At 40.1% G+C, this 22,335-nt stretch overlaps 1 protein-coding gene across 4 annotated transcripts in view; it reads left to right on the top strand.

The window, feature by feature from the left end:
• The window catches only part of LOC103151010 (proprotein convertase subtilisin/kexin type 4-like), a 215,007-nt gene that overhangs the window by 11,460 nt on the left and 181,212 nt on the right, over positions 1-22,335 (top strand). For all 4 annotated transcript variants that reach the window (XM_016680995.1, XM_016681040.1, XM_016680937.1 and 1 more), the window contains 2 exons: positions 6,464-6,556; positions 19,779-19,860. In XM_016680995.1, coding sequence (XP_016536481.1) covers positions 6,464-6,556; positions 19,779-19,860 — 175 coding nt within the window. The remainder of the gene's footprint in view (positions 1-6,463; positions 6,557-19,778; positions 19,861-22,335) is intronic.

The following is a 22,335-nucleotide window of genomic DNA, read 5'->3' as shown; positions in this document are numbered from 1 at the left end:
TGTGTGTGTGTGTGTGTGTGTGTGTGTGTGTGTGTGTGTGTGTGTGTGTGTGTGTGTGTTGAGGGGAAGGGAAAAAAAAGACTAACCTGCCACTATCTTCTCCCTCACCCTGGCCTCACTTATTTCCGTACAGTAGGGGCACTCAGGGGTGCCAAAAAGGGACACCAATCCTCTAATGGTCGGGAGCGAGGGCCCATTCCATTAGTCAGGGGGTCCAGAGTTCATCACTGCTCCTCGGTGTGAGGAGGGCGGAGGAAGCGAAATGGAAGCAGGTGTTGGCCGGGGGGCAAAACGGAGGGCAGCGCTGCACCAGCTGCATGCTGGGAAATGCAGCACTTTCATTTTCCCTCCTCTTCTCTTTCTCTCTCTCTCTCTTTCTGTTTCTGCTTCCACTTGCAAGCGCGAAGACTCGCCTTGTGCACAGCACACGCACAAGCCTATATGTATAAACACACACACACACACACACACTCTACCTCCCAATCACCTGCTTTTGTCCCCCGTTTCATTGAATTGAGTGAGATTTTTCTCCATTCTCCTTATCTCTTCCTTTCTCTCGCTCTCTCTCAACCTCACACTCATCCACTCCCTCATTCACTCACTCCTATCTCAATCTCTTTCATTTTCCCTTTGCTTCCTCCATCCCCTTTGCTTACCGCCCCTGCCGGCGCCCGCCCCACTCCATCTTTGCACATGCCTCATTTTTAAATTCGGAGAAGGACCAGACCGTGGAATATGTGCAGAAGACCAGGTTCCCCCTCCCTGGTGGGGATCTCTGGCGAAATGCAAAGGTAAGCGCGGAGGAAGAAGAGGAAGAAGAAGGAAAAAAAAGGAGGAAGTAGAAGGTGGCGAGCGGGCGGAGGAGAGCAGAAATTATGCTCAGACTTCCCGCTCGCTCTCTGTGGGCTCGGATGATGTATGGCTGCAAAGGCCACATGTTGGCCGTGTGATGGATTAAAGCACTTTGTAGGAAAATTACTGAGAGAGCCTCAGCACATCCGAGTCTAGCCCCTTAATAAAACTCTCTTCAATATTGAAATGGAGAGAGAGGGAAACACAGATAGATAAAGAAGATAAAAGACAATGGTGGACAAGAGAAGGAAGAAACGCGTGAATCGCACAAACACGCACACACACATACACACCCACACACGCACACACGCACACACACGCACGCACACACACACACACACACACACACACACACAATGCATCTGGAGATGAAAGAGAAAAGTGGGAAATTACGTAAACATCACGTTGTGTTGCTTCTTAGGTGCAGTACAAATGTTGACATACAAAATGTTTCTATGTTTTGTATGTCCATTCCTGCCATTATGGCAGGTTCACCTTCCAGCATATTCACATACTGGAAGCCACAAAACAAACACCCCCCGCTACGACTGAATACTTGGTTCTACAAAGTATGGACTAAGGGGAACTAAATACAAATTAACACTGCCCTGTTTTAGATTTTTTTTCTTTTCTGTTTGGTGGAACCATGTTTCATTGTCCTTCCACATTTTTACTGTGGTTTACCACAGTAAAATAGATTCAATTTATGACTTGTGAAAAATTCAATGTGTACGACTACTTTTCCAGGCCAGGGAATTGATGGAGGAAGCATAACTCATAAAGTACCCCCTGGTTCTATACTACCACTATAGAACCATGTAACTGTTCTATACTGGGCTGCAAATGTGCAATCCAATTGCACATTTGTAAAATAATGCCTCTTTTCTTATAAAATTATACTACATTATAACTCTTTTGCAATTCATTCCCAAACTACAAGAGATAAATGGTTTTATAGCTCATTTAAGAGCTCCTATAACTTTATTCTTTTTTACTTTAAGATGGACTGTTGAACTCGGAGCCCAGCCCTTCTCCGTGGCTACATCCCCTGCCAATACTGTAACTAACAAAGCTTAACGGCTTACCTCGTTTAACCCCTAGCATAGCCCTCCGTCATCCAGCCCCCTTCCCTCCACTGTTTCCTGCTTTTCCATAGCAGAGCCTGTGGAGCCCTCGATCCCTGTGGGGCTGTTAGCAGACACACATGCTGCTGTTTTCTCCATAGGGTGGACCATCTCAAACAGCTTTCACACACTGTTTCAATGACTCTGGATGTCTGTGTTTGTTTTTGGTTACACGTTATGCTTCCTCCATCAATTCCCTGTTTGTGTTGCTGTGTTTTTGTTGTGTTTTCTTTTCGACAGCGTGCTACTCAGCTCTTGCGGACACTAAATGAAAAAGACTGGTGTGAATATTGATTGTTACAAGGAGCTACAGGAATCTGCAACCCACAAAAGCTTTTAAATATAGATTTAATACAATTTTGTTGAATTTCCACAACATAATGATACTAAAATTACCAGGAATATATTTTTAGATCTATTTTTCTGACCATTAGGTTGGAAACTATAAACTTTCTTTTTAATTTTTACATCTTTCCACCAACATCAACAGTACAGACAAAACAAAAATTATCCATACCTGCTTTTGCAACAATGTTACGTTTTATTTCAGTTAAAAAAAAAACAGAAATTGTTGTTCAAAAAGTGCAACAAATTTTCAACAGTAGATATTTATCAAAAATCAAAACAGTCTCTTTTCAACAGGTCTTAATATAACAGGATGTAAATTAGTTTTATTTAGCTGGACTGGAGGCAAAATGCTCTTTAGATTACAGACCCTTGAGCTGAAATGAAACCAGAATAACCCTAATTTGGGCAAAAAATATTTTGTACTCATAAATTCACCTTTTGGCTTTGTGAAACAAAGTTAATGAATAATTAAGGGTTGTGCAGCTGCAGACATTTGTTATGCAATTTGTGAATATTGAAATACATATGTAAAAAACAACAACAAACAGCTGCCTTAAACATCAGAAACAGTAGTCACCAAACTTCAGGAAGTCATCACAACATGGCTCCTCTATTAACCCTTTGGCACAGAGAAGTGGCTGGTATAATGAATTCAGCAGATGTGCAGTTCCACCAGGTGTTTGCTAATTGCTTCTGGCTAGTCTGAAGGAGCTGAGAGGACTGCTCTGTGAGGCGAAAGTGCAAAAGCTTGGAAACTGCAGCTCTGAGGAGGAGCTTCGTCTAGAAGGAGTTGCTAGGTCCATCCAGGTGTTTTGCACACCTGAATGGTTGCCACAGGAGATTAAAGGATTTCTCAAACGTGCATGAAAGAATCAAGGCAACACTCCAGGTATGTTTCTGATGAGGAAAGCTCAATAGTTAAATAGTCAATTTCACATGATACCACCCCTTAAAGGTTAAATCCTTTTTACAGTTCAGTGTATTAGTTTGGAAACACTTGACAACTATTTATATCCAAATAAATAACTGGGAGTCACTTCACTAATTTTTGTAGCCTGTTATATTTAACATATATATATGGAAAACATTTTCCATATATCAGATAGGTTTATAAGGTAATCATTTCGATTTCTATATATACATTGATATCCAAATTCCCTCCTATCTTCGCCATCTATGTGGTCTCGCCAAGAAGAATAGTGAAATCAGGCCAAGCTTACCTAGTCCGTTGTGGAACGGTTGAAGCATTCAACATGCATGTGTGTGTTTGAACACTTTCATGATTAGTGTTCCCATGATTAGTGGCTGGCAGATTGGGTGGATTTGTAAAACAGTACTGTGTGTCAGGCAAGCTCAGCGTCCGCGGTGGAGAACATGAGTGAAAGAGTGGATAATTGATAGTGACAAGGCGCTCACCAGTCTTAATTGCGGCTGGTGAATTAGATTACCTTTTCAAAGTGCCTTCATTAGCAAACGGAGAACCACACCAATGGTCTCCTGATTGGCCTCATATTGTTTTGTTGCCAATCTGCTCTGATGGGTGCAAAAATATATAGATTTACTGAATGTGTGCGCATGTGCATGCATGCATTTCTTTTTTATGTGTTTGAAATAGCTTTCTAATCTTTATAGCTGAATTTTCTGAAAGTATGTATGTGCATTTGTTTTGTTTTTTTTGTTTTACTTGTGCAGTGGCTGCCTTTCCATTGCTGTAGCTACAATGTACCTGGATGAAACTTATTCCATCTAAACCTTATATCATCTTGGATTCAAAAGCCCAAACAATTTTTGTTGTCAAAACTGAAAACCTGCTAAACAAATGACAATTCACTTAAAAAAAAAAGAGACAACATTTGACTAGTTGGCTAGCTGCTAGTTCCATACGTACTGGAACTAGCAGTGAACAAACTAAGCAATCAGTCAAACTAACAAAATTCCAGCAGGACTTTTCTCTCAAGCAAAAGTTTGAGTCAGATATCTCGATTCTGTTCTGTGACTCGAGCTGATTGAGGTGATCGCTAGCTAGCTGCCGATATGCCCTGACTAGCTGTAGCTAGCTGTCTTGCTTCTATCACAAGTAGAAATTGATCGCCACTTGGATGGATGATGTTCGGTTTCCCCACTGGCTCTTTTCTGTTGCCAACCCATATGGTTCAAGGCGCATACTGTGCAAAGAGTTTTGTATACAGTGTGAGAAACACCAAGTTGCTGCCAAGAGCCACAAACAGACCCCAGAAATTTTGCTAGTTTGCTATGCTTGACTGTCATACAGTAGGACTTCCCAACCGTCTCCTGTATTTATGTTTTTTTTCAGTCTTAAAATTCACTCGGGGTGGCATTAAAACGATCTTAAAAAGTCTTAAATTCATGTATCACAAACGAAGGCCTTAAAATGTCTTAAATTAGTTTTTTTTTTTTTTAAATGAAGTTTGGCCTTAAATATGTTAATCACATGTCTTAAAGCTTGTCATGGAAGGACTGTTTAATCTTACATATGTCAGTGTTTTTTTTTCTGCCAGGACTTTTCTATTGAAGTTTTTGCTGGATGGGAGTGTCTACTTACGGAATGAGTTTCGTCTTATACCTAAAACTCCCAAATCCTTCATCCCCTGGCAGCTGCAGTATCAGTTATAACCATCCTTCCAGATCCTGTTTCCATATCTGTCTTCAGACACTGCTCCAGCATAAGCCCCCCCCCCAACCAGAAGAGAAAAAAAAACACACACACTCACACACACACGCGCACACGTAGGCATCCCCATATCTGTCTCATGCTTCATTCCCACCCCAGCCAGCCTGCAGCCCCCCTGCCGAGTTAAATGGAGTGTGCTGGCATCATGGGAGTCGTGTGTGCTCAGTTCAGCTCTACTCAGCTGGACTGCCAGTGTTATAAACTTGCTGTGTGATTATTGTCAGAGCCAGACTCCTCCACCCAGGACGTCTGTGCTGATGGGTACTGTGTCACCGGGTACAGCCATCCATAGAGAGAGGAATGAGAAGGCAAAGGAGGGATTGAAACTGAGGTGAGAGAAAAAAGGCGTAGAGAAATTATTGTTGGGAGAAAGGTAGCAGGGTTTGAAGGAGAGAGGACAGGGGAAAAAAAAGAAAAAGAAAAGATGGAGTAAGGAGACCAGGCATCAAAGGGGAAGAAAAAACCAAGCTGAGCGAGAAAAGACGGATGTACATCTGTGGCAGCAGACAAAGACAAGAGAAGACACAGAGGGAGTGATATAAAGACTGAGAGACAGAAGAATAATGTGCTGCAAGAAGACAGAAAGGCAGCAGGGAAATCAGTACTGCAGAGAAGAAGAAGGAGAGTCAGGGAGGGTGAATAGAAAGAAAGCCAAGGAAAGAAATTAGATAGAAATTTTTCAAGCGAGTGATGTGTGCTGTGATTGTTTTTTTTCTCTCTCTCTCTTTCTCTCTCTCTCTCGCTCTTTCCTCTTCTTTCTCTGGCTCGTTCTAAACGGTCGGGATGTGGCCTGTATCTGCCGGCAAGAGGGAACTCAATTTGGGACAATTTACTCGGCAGTCTCAGCCCTGATGCACCTCGGGGACAGAGAATAGAGAGAATGAAAGCGAAGGAAGATAGAATCAGCGAGCCGCGCGCGCACACACACACATTCGCCGCGGAGACGCACAACATGCGCCCCGGCACACAATTGCTGCCGAGTAGATTTCACTTAGTTAGTTCTAACTCTCCCAGGCGGTCAATACGATTGAGTTTATAAGGCTTGGAAATGAAAAGCCTGGGATAAGGTTAGATAAACTCTGGGCTATTTGATTTCGGCCCACCACTCTCTCGGACCCCCCCCTACCCCGACACACACAGGACAGGTGGCCGAGGGTGGAGGCCGGTGGGGGAGGGGGTACAGCGCAGTCAGGTAGCGCGACGGGTCACGAGGGTGATTAAGGCTGAATACGACGTGTCGGTATCGACCAGTACTATGTTGTGATTTTACAAAAAAAAAAAAAAAAAATTCTTACATCTTTTCCACAAACAGATATTATTATCAATGTCATTTTCCGCTAATTCTGACTTAAGAAGTATGGAACACAGCAAATGTTGCTTCAATTCTCACGCAGTAGTTTAGCTAGGAGTTTAGCTTAACAGCGTGTTCTTTTTTTCTTCCTGGCAGGTCGGCAGCCTGGAGGGCCTGTACACCCTGAGGGACAGCAGGGGGCGCTCTGATAGAGTCACCTTTGAGGGGAGACTTCGGTCTGCAGCAGGGGTAAGTGTTTGTGTCTGGGGTAGATACTTACTGTATACTGTGTAGCGACATAATCCCTTCTAAATGAAGAATTAAACAGATGTGTAGAGCAGTGGTTCTTGTTTTCGTCACCCTGGATGAGAATCTCCTCCTGTGTTCTGACTATGTGAGAAAACAGACAGGTTTTCTCACATAGTCTACTCATTGTTGGGAGACAATGAGTAGACTATGTGAAGTGTGTTTTAATAAATATGTAAGCAATGTAAAAATTTATTCCAGGTTTGGTTTAATTTCATTTTGCCTTAATACAAAAAAAAAAGCACCAGAAGTTCGTGTTTGTCCATGAATCTATAGCGGCTTGTCCATGCACGGTCACAGGGGGCCTGGTGCCTATCTCCAGTGGTCATTGGGTGAGTGGCGCCCCAGGTCATCAGTCCATTACAGGGTAACACAGAAGACAAACTACCATGCATGCAAATATCACACCCAGGGGGCGATTTAGAGTAACCAGTTAACCCAACAGTCGTGTTTTTGAACTATGTCAGGAAGCCTGAGTACCTGGAGAAAACCAACGCACGCACATGAAAAACCTGCAAACTCCATGCAGAAAGTTTAGGTCTGCACCGATCCACTTTTTTCTTTTCTGATACCAGTACAGATATCTAAAGTTCAGTATCGGCTGGTACCGATCCGATACAGAAAAACAGTGCTGAATTGACTTGAAATGTTTTCTTTTTTAAAACACAGACATAAATGTACTGAATTAGAAATTATTTGGTAACTCTTCAGCAGTAGAAGCTATACTACTGTGAAGCTATTGTGTATAACTTCACATGACGTGAAGCTATTGTGTATAGCTTCACAGTAGTATAGAATAAGGAAAGCAAAACTGACAAAAACCATAGGTTGACTACCTTGGTCAAACAAGTAAAAAATAAAATGCAACAAACTTTTAAACTGGTTCAGAAAGTGCAATTAGGAATACTAAATATAATGTAAAATAAATATAAAGCGTGACTTCACTCATAGCACAAAGCATAGAATTAGATTAAACAGATATGCCCGGGCACATAGTCATCTGATACCTGATCTAGAATTTTCTTCAATAGCGGACCGATACAGTTATTAATATCAAATCGATCCCCATATTGAAAGAAAGATCCCAGGCTAGTATTTGCACAGTGAAAACAGAAAATGCAGCTCCAACTTAAAAACTGGTACGAATTGGTCACAGGTAAATTAATTAAGTTTGTCTAACTTCCTTTATGTTTTAACCTGACAACTTAATAGGGTTAATTTTATTACTTGTGATCAAATTATATTTTAAGTTGGATCACCTGTTCTCTGTTTCCAGTTTACGCAGGATCTTCTTGCTGTATACGGCAACAGTGCTGCCAAGAACAGCCCAGCTTTATTTACTTATTTATATTTGCGACGAGAACATATTCGTGTTTTCAGAAATATTAATTTAACAAGAGCAGCTCAGTTGTAATCCAGATTACTTCAGGAACAATAAAACCACATTTTCATTTTGAACCAAATAGGAATCTCAAATCATTTACCAGCAACAATGTAGGATTATATTTTCTTTGACCAAACACAGGGGGAGCCCAATCCCTATTGACTCTCTAAAAATAATTAATAATAAAAACAACATTTATCTCAGCTTCCAATTCCTCCTGCCACCCATTGACACAAAGGCGCCCTGGGTGGTAAACACAATCGTCTCTATCAAAAGCAGCTGCTAGCAGACTACTAGTAGTCTGTCCTGGCTGTGTCAAACAGATTCACACACTGGCATCAGTTCTGATTTCACCCAGCATGTGTATGCAAATGAAACTTCATTTGGCTGTCACTAGTCTACTAATCGAGGTCTAGTGTTGATTAGAAGGAGAACTTTAAACATTATATGGCGAGAGGTGCACAAAAGCATGCTCATGTTCTTTTTTTTTTTTCCCCCCTACTCCTGTCCCCCTTTGCACCACCCGCTATCACTTAGCGTACCCCACCTTCAGCAGAGCGTTCTGCATCACCGGCTGAACGCACAATGCAGCCTCCTGACCGGGCTGTAGTTGCCAGGGAAACCGTCACCCTCGGAGATATCCCGTGACAGCGCGGGGCGAAGGAGGCAGGATGAGGGGAAGGGTCTGAGATGTGGCTCTGGCCACGCACGTTCTCCAAGGCGCACCAGACCTTTGGACTCTTCCCCATCATGTTCCCCTTCAGTCACACAACACACAAAGCACAAATCAACTTCACACACACACATATACACACATGTGGGCATACTCACACACACTCGAACAGGCATGCAAATACAAACAGCAAAAAGAGCAGAAAATAAAGAAAGGAATATTCCTAACTCTGATTTAGAGTTATCATCTGGATCAGTGTGCATGTGATTAATTGAAGTAATTTATGCATAATCTCCAGTGACTCTATGTATGGTTCATGATTTCATTAAACTGTTACTTTAATTACTTTTCTACTTTCATAACTTAGGTTAAAATGAAAATGTTCCACATTTTCTAATGAGTTGTAAATTAATAGATTGCACAAATACGGCTGTGGATGCAAATACGTTGAGCTTTTCCTGCCCGCTGTTCTTAAGCTTTTATATCTTTCTAATAGGAATTTCACCGTTATTCAGATCAAATAGTTTTATATTTGGAGCTACTAAGCATTATTTTTTTGTGATTTTATTTAAGATCCTTAAGTCTGAGTAGATGTGAATATGTGCTTTATAAATGTAGATTTCATTATCCTGTTTAATTTTTAAGGCTTTAAAACAAAGCCAAATTTTACAATGAGGTTGGAAAAAATGCACTTTTCGGAGTGGAATGAGTTTTACTTCTTCACATTTCTTGGGGGGAAAGATTACCTCTAAAGAGAAGAGTAGATTGTCAGCAGATAAATAAAAATGATTTAGTCAAAATTTTCCTTGTACCAGTAGTTTAATTCTTCTGCAAACCTGCAAATGAAACAGAGACACTAACGTTAGGCTCTGTTTGCTTGTTTAAGTAAACTTTTTGCTTATTTAAATTTTTGGTTGAATTTATGAAGAACTTCGGCATTCTGCAACCTCAGGTTAAAACTTAACTTGACATAGTTGACATTGCTATTGGAGTATTTACACAACAGTGTCACTCATTATCTAAGTTTTTTCAACTTATAACAGAAAACACAGTAGAACATTTTGATTATCACAAATATCTGATAATCTATGCCAATCAAAAACTTTTTATTTTGCTATATACGTAAACCAAATCAGCAACATAGATTAAACACCTCAGTGATTCTTGATGAGAATAAGGACAAAATGGGTTTTAATTTTCCCATATTTATTTATTTTTATTATTATTTCTCAACCTTATGTATGAAAATATAATAATGTTTTGGAAATGTAAAGATGCTAAGGTAAAGGCTCCCAGTTGCAACATTTTCTTAAAAATTACATTTTTAATTGACCTGACCTAGAACTTTGTCATCACCATCTGACAAAAATAAATATAAAATGATTTTTAAAATACCCTATTAGTGATATTTTTACTCATTTTACAGACAAATGCTTCTCAAGAAACAAAATAAATATTATTTAAAACAAAAAACAACAAAAAGTCCATCTGATGCCATCTGATGGCGTCGACAGTACATGACAAAGTTGACACAGAACTGAAGGTGGTGACAAACTAGTGAGTAAAATGAAAAACTTGATACATGTGAAGTAATGCAATTTATGTAAAATACATTAAAATGAATTAATTGCACATTTAAGTGAGATTTGACAACAATTTCACTAAAAGAGTCAGAGAAACTTTGATGGAGTTGACATCTGACAGAGTTGACGAAATGCCAAACTACCTCAATTTATAGGATGTTATTCTGAAGGAGGCCATACTGTAGCTCGTCAGGTCCATGAAATCTTTACAATTTACTAAAATTAAGCTTTTATTTCACAAAATTTCATCAAAGTTTTGTAAATTGTCAGTTATGGTGTTGACACATCATGGTTGTGACAAGCAACTTGGGAATAAAAACAAGAACAAAACTAAAGAATAACATAAGCTAACCAGAGCTAACTAGCCCTCCTAGCAAAGGAAGAGAAAGGAAGTTGTCATGGGGTCCTCAGAAGTTCTGGTGCCCCCCAATAATGCTTGATTTTTTTTTTTACATTCTTTTCATGTCTGACAGTGTTGACAAAAACTAGGGACAAATTTCAACGGAGTTGGAAAATATCTAAAAATTATTTTTAATTCAATTTATTGATACTTTTATAATTCTTTATATGACTACTTATACTTGTCACAATATATAATTTTAGTATTTCTTTAATTGTTTTAAACTATTATAATGTATTGAGTTCTACTCTGGGACAAGGGTTTACAGGCATCATCAACCGACTACAATGTTTAAAATAAAGAAATATTCAGCAAACACCAGGAAAATATATATTGTTGCGCTCACATGACCCAGGTTAGTTGAGTCAGATATTTGAAAAAATTATATTTTGTGTATATTTTATTCAAATTTTGTGCTTTATCCATAGGACCTGTTTTGTCCCTATTCTCAAGAATCACTGACCTAATGTATTTAGTGGCAAATTGCCTTAGAAAATTATAAATTTTTGCTGTTTTGCTGTGTATATAGTATATTAGCTGCATCTCTCATTTCATCTACTTTATCTTTTCATAGTGCTATTTCAAGTTACATTTTGTAACAGATCTTTTGTTTAATAAGTAAAACATTGTTTTTGTTGATTAAGTGCATCAAATTAATTTCTATTTCAGATATTTATAACATAGCTGAAGACATCTGTCCTAACTATGTCACATAGCTATATCATGTACCATATTTTCCTTCATTAGGGTTTCCTTTCTCCTTCTCTGTCTTACTGACTTGTATAGTTGCCTCCATTCAGTGTTCTCTGATCTGATCTGTCCATATCATACCTCATGCAGTTTCAGTCTAAAAATGCACAAGCATGTCTTTGATTGAACTCCGCACTGACCTTTTCCAAAATGTCTCTGGCGGAAGCCCCCCACCAGCCTCTAACATACGCAAACTGGCCCCCGCTGGTGTATTACACACTTAATACGCACATACAGTAAATCTTTTGCTGCAACATGCATCAGGCTTGAGATTGGATTTTTTTCCCTTACTTCTTTTCTTATTCTGCTTAGTGAATTCAAATTTCTTATTTATGAAACGCAACAGCCAACAGCAACAAGAATGCCAGCACAGACAATGGTTAAGTTAGAGCTACTTTCCTCTTTCTAAAGCTTATTTACATGCAGAATTTGGATTACCCTTAAAATTACTAATGTTTTTATTTGTTAGCCTTTTGGCCTCCATAACACAAAACAAACAAACAAACAAACAAACAAACAAACAAACAAACAAACAAACAAACAAACAAACAAACAAACACCTGTAAAGCCACAACTACTGCATTTTTATTAAATATTAAATTTAATATATTAAATTTATTTAATATATTCAGTTGGAGCATCCACCTACCTTTTCTTTAACATACACTAATTAACAGATGTGTGATAAAGATATATTTACTTAGCTGGCACCTTCCTGGTTTCTTGGGGTTTTCCCACCTGTAGTTCATTTACTTTGGTCCAAATCAGTTGATGATTTTGCTAACATGCTTTTCAGGCAGTTCGGTTTTCTTTCACTCACTGAAAATTGTAAGCAAATCACAAAGAGCAGGCTGTTTATTGCCGCATAGGTCTAGGCTAGGAGTGCTAATTGTAAATATAGGAAGCAGATGCTGTGTTCTAAGCTAGGTGAAAAGCTAACTTAAAATGTAGCTTTTCATTCTCTCTAAACATAGAAGATTTAAACTTAACAATGTGTTCCAGGTAAAACCTTAGTCTTTTAAAAAAAAGATGCACAACATGTGTTTCTTAGTGTGTTTGCAATGTCCCACAATGCAACGTATACCTGTCCCTTCAGAAGGCATTTGGCGCAAGCTAGCACCAAACACCTAACAGCTGTTGGCTCAAAGTCAAATCACCCTCACACCATAAACAAACTTCTCTAGAGTTTGTTTGGAATCGTACCGAGACCACGTTCTCTAAGCGGTGTTGGTATGGTTGTTTTGGCCCGTATCTTAGTGACATTGCTGTGTTCCACTAGCGGAACAAGTCAGCGTCGGGCCGGGGGGCGGGGCCAATCACCAGGCCCCTAACCAATCACCGGGCCTCTAAGGAATCACCGGGCCCCTTACGTGGAGTGAAACTGAAACTGTTGAGCGGGATGGGGGGGGTTGTATTTAACATTAAATACACCCTTCTCAACAGGCGAGGGCGCACTTTCTCTGTCTATAATCACATATTTCAATGACTTGAAACCATTCCTCCCTCCCTGGCACCTCCTGGCCCGGGCCCCCATCCGGCCCGGTTTGGGGGGCAGCAGCCCCCCCAGCCCTCCCTATAGCTCTGTGTTCACATCTACACAAATGAACGACTCCAATGCGGGAAACAAACCAGCTTTTTTTAAACCGACTAAACACCTCAGGCGTGAAAACGTTCTTAAAGTAGGATAGAAGTTAAATAGGATCTCAACATCAGCCACTGTGTCAGTTTGTATAGCCCAAAGGACACGGTGGAGTGTTTGCTTGATGGGCATTCAGATTTGATTCTGATATCAGTCATTGTCACAGATACTATAAAGACTTGCTGTACTTTTTGATAATAATTATCTGACCCACTAAGAGACACTGAAAGAAACAGTTGAAAAGAGATGTTCACATGATGGAATTTGACAAAATAGAATGGTTATTGCTCATTTAATCAATTCATAAATGATGTTTTTATGATGTAAAGCACTTTGGACTGCCTTATTACCGAAATGGGCTACACATATAAACGTGACTTGACTGGACGTCAAAGCTCTGTGAACACACACCCCTGGTCCCAACATTCATGTACTATTCAAAACAGGAGGGCATCAGAAGTAACATATGTACTTCTAAGAGTTGGCAGGACACAATGTTCCACACAAAGCCCTTCGTTTCATCTTTTTTTTTTAATACAACAGCATCCATGACCAGATGGTTCTGTAATGTCCTCCAATTTAAATCCACACAAATTACAATCTGAAGCAGTGGCTAAGTAGACCAGTTTTTTTTACTTTAGCTTACTGTGTGAATTATCCTTCAGCAGAATCTTAATATGATATTACTTTTATTGGGGTTATTGGAGATGTTATGGGGGTATTACAGTTCTAGGTGCCTCGAAGACTGTGTTAACCTTTAGGTGAAAACATGCGAGACGTACTATTGATCCAAAGTGTGAGGATTTAATTATCAGACGAAGACGTGTTACATTTGACTAGTCTTTTTTGATCGTTCTGTAGGAAATGATGGATTTTCCCCCCCTCTTTTTTTTTAGAAACAACTGTGAAAAGATTGGTTAAAAAGGAAATTGAAAAATCACAAATTGCATGAAGAAATGTAGATAGTAGGCTTTAAAGTGTTCTTAATTATTTCAAAAGGAGAGTTGAAATCTAACAATGACGATTTTCTGATTATCTTGATTTTCTGATTTCTTCTTCTTAAAGGCAGAACAATTTAATTTTTCCTAACTTTTCGAAATAATTTCAATAATTTACCGTTGCTTAGCGTCTCGGCTTTGTGGATGGGATTCGTTTCTTGCAGGCAGCGAGGTAGAAAACATTGTTCAGCTAGTTTTCTTTTGCTTGGTTTTCTTTCTCCCCTCCACCTACTTATCCATTTACACAGAATAAAAACATTTGAGTTTTCCCTCAGTGCCTCCTTGCTATTGAGTCGTGTGTCTCTGTACGTGTGTGTGTGTGTGTGTGTTTCCCTCTCTTACTTTTTTTTTATTTTTTATTTTTAGACTCCAGTCACATCCTCAATCCCGCGGCCCTATAAGGAGCTTTCACGCCTTTTGGTTTGCTTTAGATGTTTAATACCCCCTCTCTTTTGTGTCAGGGAGCCGGAGAGGCGTTAAGAAGCGCTGATAAACCCCACTTAGATCCCTTCCTGGCCCGTCACCCTGGCCTGCTGGGCTGCTTTAGCTGGGAACTGATCTGTGACGGCCTGCCACTCAAACTGAGCACTTCTGAAGGCTGACACAATGGAGTGAGCAACAACACCAGAGGGCCCAAGAGGGGCGTGAGGAGAGAGAGGAAGGGGAAGAAGGGAGAGAGGGGTAAGGGGTGCCCTGAAAGAAGGCTCAAGGAGGGGCCAGAGTGTATCTGTCTGTTATCTGTTTCCTCTCTTTCACTCTTTTCAGCTCCACACCCTCCTCCCTTCCCTCTGTAGAGCTCACGCTCTTTTATTTTTTACTGTCAGTAACACACACAAACTCTGTCCTCTGTAATTTTTTTCCTCTCTGCGGTCGAGGTTTTCGGTCTTGACGGAGAGATGAGAGATTAAATAAAGAGGCTGGTGGGAGAGGCGGATAACAATCGCTACACCGGCGACGGTGGGTCATTTGCAGCGTTCGCCGCTGCCCGAGTTGCCTGGTCAGCTCTGAGTTCAGGCCGGGTCTCGCGGGGAGCGCGGCGCGGAGATTGACGGGCTCAGGGGTGGGGTGGGGCTTGGCAAGCGAGGGTGGGAGACGCGTCCACCACCACCACCACAGATGCAATTGTCACGGCATTCCCGTGGGGCCGTGAAGCGGGTGGCAGAGCCCAAAATGTCAGTGTTGATGTCTGGGCAGCTCAGCTCGGCTATCAGGCTGCTGCAGCTGCCTGCCACGCACCACGTCCACTCATTCATAGTGAGACAACAGAAAAACACACACACACACACACACACACACACACACACACACACACACACACACACACACACACACACATTTCCACACTTTTCTTTCTCTGGTAGCACAGAATATGACGTCAACTATACAGACATATTTGTGCTCATATATACTCATGCTCAATATTATGGTCTTGTTTCTTCCTCTTCCTGAATGTCGATCTGTGCTGCTGTCAGAAACGGATATTTTATAAACAATTGGGAGTCAGTCGCTGTTTTTTTCTTGTTCCCATATTCAACTTAGCAAAACTTGTATTTTAAAATTTGCATCAATCTTAAATTCACTTGTGTTTGATTAGTTGCATTTCCCTATATAAAGTGCTTCAGCTTCGCCTTCCTATCCGAGGCTGTAGTGTATGCAGTGAGATTTCCTGCTAAACCAAAATGTCACAGATGTTTATTTTATTTTATTTTATTTTATTTTATTTTATTTTATTTTTTACATAACTTCCATTGATTGAGAGTCACAACTCTGAAACCTTACAGTTTTATACTGCTGCTGAATTGATGAGTGCTAAAAAAAAACGTATGGCAGTAAGTTGTGACATTACTTAATACAGCACTGTGCTATGCTATGCTGTGCTGTGCAGACATTCTGTTTACAGTAAAATCTCACCTTTATTGATAGAACTGTATATTTGACAGCATTATGTTCCAGATAACCAACTGATCAATGATTTTGAAAAAAGAACCAGAAACCATAACATCAGGGTAAATGTGCTGACGCAGTTGAACTCTGTGAGAATAACCCGTGTGGCTTCCGGGCTAGCAGGTTTAAAAGTGAACAAATAGCTTTTTGTAGAGCAAATATGTGGGAACATCAGCTTTTGACTTTAAATGGGACAATCATAGCTGCCCTTTTGTCTTAACATCGTGACATGTCTGGAAGTGTGTAGCTATAAAAACAGACCAAAAGGAACAAACCAGTTACTTTAAAAAAAACAAACACTCCTTGTTGCATATGATTTGCCATTAGAAGCAAACTGTCTCAGTGAATTCCACTTTCTTACTTCAGAGCATCTGATTTTCATCATTTGATTATTAAGTATGGATAAAAGTGAATTGAGAGTGTGACATAATAAATAAGGTAAATTCCACACACTTCATCCCTGTACACATGCAATGTTCAACACAAAAGTGAATAGAAATTGCTGCTCGACGTTCAGACCCATGTAAAACATGGCTTTACCCCAAACTGCACCTTCAAGTTGCAATCAGTTCATTTAACAGCATAAATAAAAAGGCCCTTCGTGCTCTTTTCATTGATGTGCCTTTTGTTTATTTTCTGCCATTGCATCATATAAACTCTGTGCTGGATTTATTCGGTGTGTATTTGTATGTCAGCACTGTGTGCGTGTGCGTGTGCATGTGTGACAGTTGGATGATGAATGTCCTGATGGCACTGGGGTCAGTGTCACAGACAGTGTTGTCAATTGCACCTTCTCCCCCGAGTCTAACCTTGAGCAAAAGTCCCCGAAGAGAGCTCAATGTGCTGTTAAGGTCAATTCATGCTCACACACACAATCGCGCATCCATTCCTTGCTGAGCATGTGCCATTAGTAGCTGGTAGGGCCTGGTTTGACAGAGAGCGATTAGCTCCCTATCATGTGTATTGATCAGCTTGTCCTGGCTGGTTCTCAAGAGGAGGGGCTGGAGGGCTTTAACAAGGCATTTGGGACAGACACTGATGCATGCAAACACACACACACACCCTCTGACATTATTGTTTATCTATCATTATGTAAATCTGTGTGGAGGTTTAATGTATTTTTTATGTTCAAAGCTACCTGCCAGAATTTTCGGTCAAATAAACGAACTAGATATTCCTTCTCTGCCGTAGAACAAACAATATTTGTTTTGCTACTTTGTGTTGAATTATTGAATCAATATATAAGATAGGGAGCTTCTATTCCTCTGGTGACATCACATAAGGTACGAGGCAACTTATCAGATTTGTTTGGAGGATCTTTTTTTCCCATGATGTCATCCATTTTGTGAAGTCCACCACTCTCTCTTGCAGCAAACCACACCCAAAACCCCCTCATATTTCACAGTTCAGATGATGACTTTAAGCCAGAGGTTCCCAAACTGTGGGGCGTGCCCCGTAGGGGGGGCGCCGTGCCATTGCAGGGGGAGGGGGGGTCGCGGGAAGCTGTCTGGATGGGAAATAAAAACAAAAACAAAACAGCTCATGAACGCTGTATGTGCTGGTTTTTACCTTAGAATGGCCAACTCTGTTATTCCCTTGTCAATTTGATACAGTAGGGGCTTCCACACTTCCCATATCTGTGTCCTCTGTCACTTTTATCAGCAGTTAAAACTGTTTAATCCGTTGTTAACATGTTGTAACCTGTTTTTCCGAGCCGCCTTTAAACGCAACATGAGCGCTACGACGCTCGCGCTGGGCAGTGAAGGAGACCTGCTGTTGCTGTACAGAGCTACGCGGGTGTGTTAGGATCATGGCAGCAAACCAGCAAAACGGCAAGGACTTTTTCCCGTTTTTCCCCCAAACTAACCGACTGAGTTGAGTAAAGCTGTTGGATGCAGGTAATGTTAGCTACAAGATGACTAGCTAATATCAATACAGCACCTATTCCAAGATAGTTTGGAAGCCCAGGAGAAAAAGTTTGGGAACCACTACCTTAAGCTAACAAGCTTCCCCTTTTTACTTTTAAAAGTGACATTGAAGCTGCAGTATGCAACTTTTATCCAGAATATGTGTTTAGATATATTTTTTAAACATTCACCATGTCGTGACAGTACGTTATGAGACAGATAATCTGTGAACACATCTAACTCCTCCTTGAGCTGCTACTGCCATCTGAAGAAATGCATCGCTCCCAACCGGAAAAAAAAAAACAAAACAATCAGAGCCAGGAGGAGGGTCTTAGTGCTGTCAATCAACCTCATATACTTGCTGGAAAATGTGCTAATGGTGGAGAAACAACTTAGTGTTACAGGAAAACTGTTTATTCACTGTCATTGGTGGCTATGCTAACTAGCCTTAGCATTCACAACATGATCTGTAGCAGAGATCAGAAGAGGGATGAGGGGGACGGGGATTAGCAGCTCCAGACAAGATTGTTGTTGACGGCATAAAGACCCGCCTCCTGGTTCTGCTCTGATTGGTTGTTTCTAGCACTGGGAGAAGGAAGAAGAGCTAAATTGTTTTCACAGATTATCTGTGTAATACCATACTGTCATGACATAGTGACAATTTAAGCAAATATGTAAAAAATATATAGTTTTTATAAAAGTTACACACTGCAGCTTTAAGGCCAAAGATATATATTGCAAAAAAAAAAAAAAACTCGCCTTATGTTTTGTGAAGCTTTAACAATGTGTAAAATGTGACCACTAAACTGCAGGCATCATCAGCCTAAAGATTAAATATCACAAAGTTTCTGTGTATTATGGTGCAAAGTTATGTGTTTACATTTCATTTCCCATTGTATGGGATATGAAATGTGAGCCTTGTGTTTTAAAAATGTATGAAAAAATGTGTTCCTTTTTGCTGCTTGTAGGATTTACCTACTTATGCTACTGATTTTAGAGCCTAAATGAACATAGCTCATTATATGCTAACATTAAAAAAAAGAAAAAGTAGTGGTTTCAGTCCCTCTGCCGATCTGTATGCATGGCACATCCTCCCTCTGTCCTGTGTGTTTAATGTCACGTATGTAGCGTCCTTATAACAGCTGTCCTTCGTGGGTAGTTAAGACCAGCTCCTAGCTTTTGTTAATTGAGTCTAATTGAAGAACATGAAGGGAGAATAAAGGCAGGAGGCTTTTAGGACATAAAAGACTGCAGCCGCCTCTCAGTAGTATTTATTTTCAACCTCTTCCACTCTGATTTAAGTGTGAGCAGACAATGGCGGCATGACAGTGATACATATGCACGCGTGTGCCCGTGCGCGCAGGTTTGTGTGTGATCTGCCGTTTGATTTACTGCGCCCACCTTCACAAGGACCGGCCTCTTATCAGATCAAAGCCACAGGAAGGCGGACTATGAAAGAACGGCGTGTGTGTGCGCATGCGTGTGCCCTGCAGAGGACAGAGGTGTGGAGGAGATGGGGAGTGTTTTTGTTGCTTTTAACCCTGGACAATGGCACCGCAAAAGGAGAGAAGCAAGTGGGCACTCTTTGAACAAATGAAGAGTACCTTTTACACTTCTTCACAAAGTTGCCCAACTCTCCATGCACTATGGATTTTTTTCCCCTCTCCTTTCTTGTCAAAGTGAAATAAAATAAAAAAGAACCAATTGTAGTTTTCTGTTTTAAATTCAGATTATTTACAAAAAAAGCAACAAAAAAAAAAGATCAGAATGATCAGAGTGTAGTTTGCTTGGTGGTGCGCGGAAAGATGTGATCGTTTTTTTTGTTGTTGTGGTAAACAGAAAAAGTTAAAAGAAATGAAATTAATTATTTGTTTCTGTGATTTTTAGGTCCTCTGGGTAGAGAGGCAGCGATGTCATTACAGAGACAAGCGGGTTCACCTGACGGGACGAGACTACGTTCGGACGAAAGGTAAGTTTGGACTAGTTTTTTTTTGGGTTTTTTTTAGAAACGAGTGAAACATTTCAAGCCTTTATTTCTTGTAGCTTTGATGATTATGCCAACAGCTAATGAGAACACAAAATTCAATGTCTGAAAAAATTAGAAAGACATAGAGGATGTTGAACGGAAACAGAAAGTGTGGTAGGAAAATGTGCACCGGCAACAGCCTTCAAAGGATTGTCAAGCAAAATCCAGTAAATATGTTTTCCCAGCTTTACAGTTAGTGAACTGAGGCTGGAGTCAGCATATCAAGAGCCACTATATCCAGATGAATCCTTCAGTTTGGCTACGAATGTGATATTTCTTGTGTCAAGGTATGTCTGATCCAGAGGCAAGGTCACAAGCATCTTGACTGGGCTATGGAGACAAACATCTGGACTGCTGCTCAGTGGTTCAGTGTCCTTATTTTGATGAAAGTAAAGTTTGTATTTCATTTGGAAATCAAGGTCACAGAATCTGGAGGAAGAGTGGAGAGAGACAAAATCCATGCTGACTTAAGTCAAGTGGGAAGTTTTTACAGTCAGTGGGAATTTTAGATGTCATTGATCCACTAGGTTTTCTGGGGGTCACAGTCAGCGCAGCAGACTGCCAGGACATTTTAGAGCTTCATGCTTCCTTCCACTGACACACTGCTGTATGGAGACACTTTGATTTCAATTTCCAGTGTGACTTTGTATCGGCACACACTGCCAAAGGTATCTAGAGACGGCTCAGTGACCTGGCCTGTTCAGGTAAGTATGTAAACTATCGAGAATCGTAAAGAGGAAGATGAGAGACATCAGAACCAACAATGTAGATGCCGTGGACTTCCTTTACACTTCATCTGAACCACAGGCTAATCACTTCCATGCCATGAAACATTGATGTGTTTTTATTATGTTTTATTTGATGTGTATTGATAGTTTTGAGGATGGCACTCGTCAAAATTGTTACTGGTTTTCTCAAATTTTGACTGTATGTTTTTTTTTGTTTATAGTTTTTTATTTTTATGATAAAAAGCACTTTGAACTGCCTTATTGCTGAAATGTGCCATTCGAATAGACTTGATTGATTGATGCAGTAATTTATGCAAAAGGAGCTCCAACAAAGTCCTGAGTGCATAGAGATTAACACATTTTTCAGAAGTCTTAACATTTCTGCTTAACATCTTCTGTTATAAAAAAAATTATAAGACACTGATTTTGTTTTTTTGTTATACATAAGCCATAGTCATCAAACTTAGAAGAAATAAAAGCATGAAATGCTCTAATGTATGTGTGTGGAGTCTATATAATCTACGAGTTTCACTTTCTGAAACGAGTGACCAAAAATAGCACACCTTTTTTTTTTTAAATAGTATTCCAATATTCTTGATTTGCATTTAGTTCAGCTGCATTTGGCTCTGAGTAATTCTTACATTCTTTATTTTAATTGTTCAGAAAGAACCCAAACAAATTTAATTAACACGGTTGTACAGTTTTTATCAAGCACAAATAAGGAACAAGCCGTTTTTGTCAAGTTTTTATGTTTAAAACCGATCTGCTGATAATGTTTAGCTTCATCATTAAATCTGCGCGGATCGTCAAGTGACAGGGTGTGTGAAGTTGATCATTTTCTGCTGTCTTGGTGTTATGATGATGGAGAGTGTGCACAAGAATAATTAATAACTTACAGTACAGCATGGAGAATTAGAATACACACTCAGCCAAGCAAAGATTAAATCTAACAATCAAAAGTCACCCCAGTTTGCATAAAGTGTGCAAAGAGGAAAAGGTGCAAATGAACTGCAAAAGTCATTTGCAAAAGAAAAAAAAATGACATAGGAGTTATTATAGCTTAGCATAATTCAATGTGTGTTCAAAAGAGCACAGTGTGTTGATCTCAGGCATGTGACCAAGATAAAGTAAGCTGAGACACAGCACTCAATAAACTTCATAAGCTGAAGCACTGAGATTGATGCAAGGAAAGAAAGACAGATAATCAAATAATGCTCCTAATAGAGCAGATGGATGGTTCATTTCACACGACTCCTGCTTTAAAATCCAAATCATTCCGTCATGATTGAAAACGACAAACAGTAAAGGCAAACTCCCACACAACTTCCCAAACTTTCACATGCAACAATACTGTACCTACTGAATACGCTTTTGAACTTTGAGTTTCTGACCAATCACATGCAAGGTGCACAAAAAATATAGATATACATGAAAAAGAAATCAAAGTACTCAAAGCGACATGATCAAGGACTAAGCACTTCCAATGCTCTGGTACAGACATATAGTGGGGGAAATAAATATTAGCTACGCCGCAAATTTTTTAAAGATTTTCCAATTTAAAAGTGGTTTCTGATCCGTCACCTCTGTCATGATCACTGATACTCCAACAGGAGTTATCTTATATGGATCCCCAGTTTGAGGGAAACTGAAAGTCCTCTTGAGTTTCTCCCATCTTCTAACAATTGTGCCA

The sequence above is a fragment of the Poecilia formosa genome, unplaced genomic scaffold (genome assembly GCF_000485575.1).
Source record: "Poecilia formosa unplaced genomic scaffold, Poecilia_formosa-5.1.2 Scaffold0, whole genome shotgun sequence".
NCBI lineage: Eukaryota > Metazoa > Chordata > Actinopteri > Cyprinodontiformes > Poeciliidae > Poecilia > Poecilia formosa.
This window is presented reverse-complemented; position numbering and strand designations above follow the sequence as displayed.